The 6,639-nt window shown below is 45.2% G+C and overlaps 3 protein-coding genes across 6 annotated transcripts in view; 1 reads left to right on the forward strand and 2 right to left on the reverse strand.

Moving 5' to 3' along the window:
* The window catches only part of kif13a (kinesin family member 13A), a 90,789-nt gene extending 88,791 nt beyond the window's left edge, over nucleotides 1–1,998 (reverse strand). For all 4 annotated transcript variants that reach the window (XM_080427312.1, XM_080427311.1, XM_080427310.1 and 1 more), the window contains exons 1-2: nucleotides 1,868–1,998; nucleotides 1,160–1,247 (exon numbers count right to left, since the gene is read on the reverse strand). In XM_080427312.1, coding sequence (XP_080283438.1) covers nucleotides 1,160–1,247; nucleotides 1,868–1,922 — 143 coding nt within the window. In that variant the 5' untranslated portion in view covers nucleotides 1,923–1,998. The remainder of the gene's footprint in view (nucleotides 1–1,159; nucleotides 1,248–1,867) is intronic.
* The window catches only part of plekhg6 (pleckstrin homology domain containing, family G (with RhoGef domain) member 6), a 343,569-nt gene that overhangs the window by 170,523 nt on the left and 166,407 nt on the right, over nucleotides 1–6,639 (forward strand). The gene's annotated exons all lie outside the window — the stretch shown is intronic.
* Nucleotides 4,476–5,852, reverse strand: LOC308084591 (E3 ubiquitin-protein ligase NHLRC1-like). The gene has a single exon (XM_080427318.1). The coding sequence runs from the start codon at nucleotides 5,791–5,793 to the stop codon at nucleotides 4,522–4,524; it is 1,272 nt and encodes a 423-aa protein (XP_080283444.1). The 5' UTR covers nucleotides 5,794–5,852; the 3' UTR covers nucleotides 4,476–4,521.

The following is a 6,639-nucleotide window of genomic DNA, read 5'->3' on the forward strand; positions in this document are numbered from 1 at the left end:
TCGGCAAGAACATAATTTGTTCTTTTTGATCAGTGAAGAAAACTGATGGGTCGAGCAATGAGCATACAACCAAGCTCCCTACATTCAAAAATGGTGAGCTCAGAAAGTGGATACCAATGCATTATTATCTGATCAATCTGCTAAAATAAAGGTACTGTATCATGACTGTGAAGGTTATTTTGACCACGCTTAACTCTATGTTAGGCTACTGCAGTGATCAAAGCAATCACCCAACACTGAACATTTCCTCACCATTATAATAAAAAAATCACACCCAGTGTGGAGTGGGCGGTGTGGTCATCGCAGTGGTCATCATAGTGATGGAAGCTCACTTTTAAAAAAATGGATTTTTTGAAGTGCATAATCCTATTTATAGGTTATTAATGTCATCATGTGTCTCGCTAGCCAATCACAGTGCTGAATAGAGTCAGCCAATAGAGTCAGCCAATCACAGTACAGCTAGGGGTGTACTAATGAGCCAATCACAATACAGCTAATGAGGTGTCCCAACCCCACTTATAGGGGCGGCTACACTCCGTGCCCAACCATGCAGACTAGAGCAGTGGTTTTCAACCTTGTCAGGCCGTGACCCCCCAAAATTGAACTGGGGACCCCTTCACCCTGATAAGCACTTGGAATGTACAGTAGGAGTTGAGGCATTCAATTTAGTTTGACTAGGTTCCACAGATAAATATTGCAGATCTACAAGCTCACAACGCCTCGGCTATTTTCACTATTGTTGCCTCTTTCTTATATTATTTGACAATTTGGCCAATGTTTGACCAGTTTTTATAGCATAGTTTGTTGATTACTTTTGATGCAGTAATGGTCTTTTTCTTTTCAGGTATTAAAAAGGTCTTATAAGTGCTTAAATTGTCACTTTACTGTCATCTGGACCCCCCCCCCAATCATGTGGGGACCCCGACCCACAGGTTGAGAACCACTGGACTAGCGCAACGTTCTTCATAAAAGACAAGCCCATCACAACCTCTCAGTCTCTCTAGTCTCCACAGTCCAGACCCGCTGTCTGATCCTCACAAAGTTGCAACGACGTTGTTGTGACAAAGTAGCAACATCCACCCATTCTGATGGCTTTACATGTGTAGCAAACAAATAGATGGCAAACAAAATGCGTGACGTTTTCGCACTGATTGTTTACCTGTTTTCTCCTTTGTTTGAAGGTGGAGGGTGCAGGATTGTCTGGTTGTCCTCCATTTCCACCACACATTTTGTATTCAATTCAATCTCTGCGGGAGACAAGTTTGTTTTAAAAGTTAAACATGGCAGAGAAAGTAAATCTCCCTTTTTTTAAACGTCTGTAGTGCAGACGTATACCGCTCTAAACGTTTACCTATGGCCCATATTCAGTGGTGTAAAGTAAATAAGTACATTTACTCAAGTACTGTACTTAAGTACAATTTTGGAGTTTTTTTTTTACTTTACTGGAGTATTTCCAATTGTCAGTACTTTTACTTCTACTCCACCACATTTCAGAGGCAAATATAATACTTTTACTCCACTACAATTATTTGAAAACTTGAGTTACTAGTTACTTTGTAGATTTTGATTATCATTACAAAACATACACTAACAACTCTTCAGCCCATATACGTTTCAGCCATTTGAAAATAGCCAATCCACAAGCTCACAGTGAGCTTGTAATTTTGAATTCAGGACTTTTACTTATAACAGTATTATAACAGTAATGTAGAGTATTTCTACATTGCCATATTGACACTTTTCCTTAAGTAAAACATTTGAGTACTTTTTTCCACCACTGCAGGAGGATAACCTCTTATACTCAAATCAAAGGCCCATCAATCGAAACTCGCGAGCATCAATGATGAAGATCACTGCGATCACTTACCTCTGCGGTTCATGGGCCGAACTCTCACTGCAACTTTTACCTTAGTATCCGACATTTTCCGTCCACTTTAATGACTCCCACCCCCCTTGCCTTATGTCTGTCCGATCTATGCAAGAAGCGAGCTATCAACGTATGTAGTCTGTCTGCGACCCACCACCACCACCACCCCCCCTCCCTCCCCGACGAGAAGCCCCAGATTTCTGCCGGATCAAAAGGCAGAAATAACGCCCTTAACGAAGCAACCTCCGGGCCTCGAGGAGGATAAACGGTAAAAATGCGTTCATTGTCAGTATATCCATCCGGACGGGCTTCTGATCGTGCAGATCCGACTGTGTGTTCCAGCCCCAGACAGCATCCCAACCGCCATCTTCCACTGGGAGCTCCACTGCTACTAGTGTCCTCTCTCTCTCTCTCTCTCTCTCCGACTGGACGGACGGCTGTGCCGAAGGGAAAAAAACTCTCCCAATGCGAAGGTAACCGGAATCCTCGCACCAAAACACGCTCACCCCCAGCGGTTCGTGTATTCGTGCGTTTTAAAAAAAACGAGGATAAGGTTAGAAACAGTTTAAAAGTTTAGGATTAGGCATATTTCACTGAGGTTAAGTTTAGGAATAAGGTTAGTTTTTTTTTTGGCACCGTTTTATTGAGGTTAGTTTAGGAATAAGGTTAGTTTTTTAGGCTGTAGGCTATAGGCTAGGGTGAATATTCAGCCCCTCAAACCGTCCAGGACCCTCAAATTAATTTTGCACGTTCGTCGTGCACACGGCCATTCATGCACGTGCACATACGCACCATAGGTGTTGCAAGTTGCATACAGGCAAGGCATTGAAGGCAACGACTGTTTGACCAACAGACTCATATTGAATTCAGACCTCAGACGTGCAATGCATTTGACTTTGTTCATGTTTTCTGAAGATTTTTAGGTGAGCAACTGAGCATGTTTACATGAAGAGAACATGATAAAAAGTCTATGCAACCACTGAAAACAACCATTATTATTTCAATTCTGGCGAAAACCGGGACAATTTTGTAGTGAATGTTGAAAACCGGGACATATTTGTTTTAGAGATATTTCGACAAATATCTCTAAAACACTTATATGTCCCGGTTCCGAGACAATCCCAGCCAAACTGGGACGTCTGGTCACCCTATTTTAGGCATTGTTTACTGCGGTTACGTTTAGGAATACCTGGTGGCCACTGGCCACCGTCCCGAGGTCGCCGGATTGGCCCCATAGGCCGACTGTGTTTTAGGGCGAGCGTTTTGGTATTCGATGCGAACCGTACATGAGGAGGGCAAAGAAACCCGTGTGGATGTTAAGTAGTGTAGTGGTGTAAATTAACATGTACTCAAGTATTGTACTTAAGTATTTTTTTTAGGTATCTTTACTTCACTGGAGTATTTCCAATTTTCAGTACTTAATTACTTCTACCTCAGAGGCAAATATTATACTTTTTACTTCACTACTTGAAAACCTTACTTAGGGCGCGCTCCCACCAAGAGTTGGCTGGCCGCTGTTAAACGCAGGTTGTGCGCGGCCACAGTTTTTTGCAGCCAGCGGATTCTAAAAAACGGGAGTGTCGCGCCTGTCACTCACTTTCAGGACCCTCCCCGTAGCCCGCACTGCCCACTGCCTGCTGCCTTGAGCACCATGTTGCTTCCTGAGTCTTGAGACGGTCCGCCTTCGACTCACCCGATTGGACAGAGGGAGAAAATCAGCGCCTGCCTCCAGCAGTTTTATGCTTAGTCGCGGAGAGCAGATAAACGCAAGGTCTGCGCGAGAGGCGGAAAAATCTGCTCTTGCGTGAATCAACGCATTTGCATTGACAATGCATTGGCAGATTCTGCAAACAGCGGCCAGCCAACTCTTGGTGGGAGCGCGCCCCCAGGCCTACTAGTTATTTTGTAGAGTTTGAATTCTAGACTTTTACTTGTAACAGAGGATTTCTACATTGCAGTATAAAGTATTGATACTTTACTAGTTTACTTGAGTAAAACATTTGAGTACTTTTCCCACCACTGGTAACAACTTCATGTATATCCTACATACTGTTAATGCTCTCGTAGTGTGGCAAAGAGTTGAGAAGTCTAACGACACGACATTTGTGTGCAGAGATAGACATACAGTATAAACCAGTGAGTGCATGGAATGGAACTTTTCATTAACACTCATGCTCTCTCTCTCTCTCTCTCTCTCTCTCTCTCTCTCCCCCCCCCCACAGGCACACAACATAAATGTTTACATATTCATATTCTTGTGTTGAATTATGCTTTATTTTTCATAGACATGAGCAGTATTGTATAGACTAGACTAGACTAATTCACTCATTTTGAAACCACAAAACTTTGCCAGCAGACAATTATTTTGCACAGCCTATGATTATGCTTAATACCAGTATAAACCATAATTACTGTACAGATAAATATAGCTCTATTTTATATGAAACAACTTTACCACCATAGATTTCACATCTCCCATGTGTCAAGTCAAGTGGACTTGTCTTTCCTTGTCACATGTCCCATATAGGCTTGTTCTACTCATATGTCATATTATGTCATGTTATATCATATAGCATCACATTTAGCTGAGTAAGTCCTGATTTATGCCTCGTTGTACAAAGGTGTTGTGCATTGAAAATATGACAAAGCATAAATCAGGCATAAGTCTTCACTGCATGATCACCACCGTCTAAGATGGTGAGTGTGCCGCCTGGTGCTGTTGCGAATGCCACCAACCCAACTGGGTGGACCAATGTCTCTCTTACAAGGGGAACGAGTACCAGGCCACTCTGGATCTTTCCCAGACTCCAAACCATCCCCTGCTGGGAGTCGATCACAATCACATCTCCCTCCCTGTCGAAAGCGACTGCCGACACGCACAGCCACACCTTTGACCTCAGGCTCAGGCTAAAACTGTCAGTCTGGCAAAGTGGGCGGAAGTCTTTATCAAACACGGTCAACCTGGTGGGCTGGAGATGCTGCCCTGCAGGATGTGTGGCACCATCCAGATGTTCCACTACTACTACGTGGCCTGTCACCCGGCAACAGGCCACCGCTCTGGGACGCTGAAGCTCGGTAAGGACGGCTTTGCTCATCAGAGTCTCACCACGAGTGTAGTCCACTGTGACCTGCCACAGGGAGCCAGCCTGGGTGTCTGAGACCAGGATGTGCCCACAGAGGTCTGTATCCACGCCCCATGGCAGCTGGAAAGGGTCCTTAACTGTCAACACGTGGCTCCCCCTAGAGGTGAAGACCTTCACTGCGCTGTCCCCTGCATCAGTCACCACTACGTAACCGCTGGAAGTCACTGCCACATCCAGAGGGTAGCAGATTTCTTCAACGCCTCGTCCCTTCCGCCCAAAACTGTGCATCTTCCTGCCTTGAGGACCAAAGACCACCAGCCTGCGTTCTCCATCGTGTACCACCACGGTCGTTCCCGATGAGCCAAACATGGCTATTCCTGTTGGGTTGATCAGTGTCCCCCAGCCACCAAATGCCGAGCGTAGACGCAGAGCCCTGGAGCCCAGGCCCTCAGCCCAGCCGCTGCCAGCGGCGGGGCTGAGGGCCCCCACAGCCTTCGGCCTGTGGGGGACAGGAGATCTGGGGTAGCACTTGGACAGCAGCAGCTCCTGGAGGTCAATGAGAGCCCGGCATGGGGAGGTTGCGTCAACATCACACAGCTGTCGACAGAAAGGGCACTCCAGCTTCCTCAGGAGAGGGTGGGACAGGGCCCGTACGCATTCCAGACAGAGCACATGGCCGCAAGAAAGGTTCTGGGGCCTGCGCTCACTCTGCTGAGAGCTGAACTTCTCAAAGCAGACCTTACACTCAAGCAGGTTGACCTGGACTTCTCTGAGGGTCACTTCTTCTCTTGGGGAGCCATGAGTTGTGGATCCAGCACCAGCAGTGTCAGCCACGATAGACATATCCTTCACTTCACTGTCACTATGATATGAAGTGCAGCGGTCAGCTGAGAAAGACAGGGGAAAAGATATGGAGAGAGAGAGGAAAGCACTGCACTTGCAACAGTGTGTGACACTGCCGCCTCCAGTAGGCCCCAGATGGTCATGTGACAGGAAGAGTTTGCATAAATATACTCCAAGGATCTTTGCTGCCCTCCCTTGGAAAAAAATATGATGCACAAATTGAAGCTGCAACTAACCTCCCCCCATCACAAGACAGTAGCCCGTTTTGCCATGCAATCATTTGGAATCATTCTCAGTATGTAAACTTTATATGTAAACTACATTACATTCTAATCTATAGGTTTATGTCAATGTCACACTCACGACACATGATCATATTTAATGCTTTTTTCCCAGAACATCAATTAACAGGTTCTTGAAATCAATCTTGTCGTAGGTCAGTGCAAGGCAGCTATTTTAGTCTGTCATTTCCCTGGTCAGCAGACTGAGTGAAATGTGATGCCTCTGAATCGTAAGGGCAGCTCCGGAATCAGCCAATCCCACGTGGCTGTGCTGCTGCAGAGCGCTCTCCAGAGGTCAAACAAGGTGACTCGAGAGACATTGTACCGATTGTAATGTCTGCAAACATCTTTGTTGAGAATAACAAGACTATTAACAGAAAGGTAATTGTGTAAATGTAATAGAAATGTAATGGTGTATTATTATTCAATATGTTTAATAGTTACATTTCCAAATTGGAAACGGACTATACCAAGTATGTACACCACAATTATGTAAACAATGTTACAACTGTGCTGAGTGATGCCACATGCTGATGTCTTTCCATAGCAGTTGTCTATTGTCATC

Source organism: Gymnoscopelus braueri (assembly GCF_963280865.1).
Source record: "Gymnoscopelus braueri genome assembly, chromosome: 4".
NCBI lineage: Eukaryota > Metazoa > Chordata > Actinopteri > Myctophiformes > Myctophidae > Gymnoscopelus > Gymnoscopelus braueri.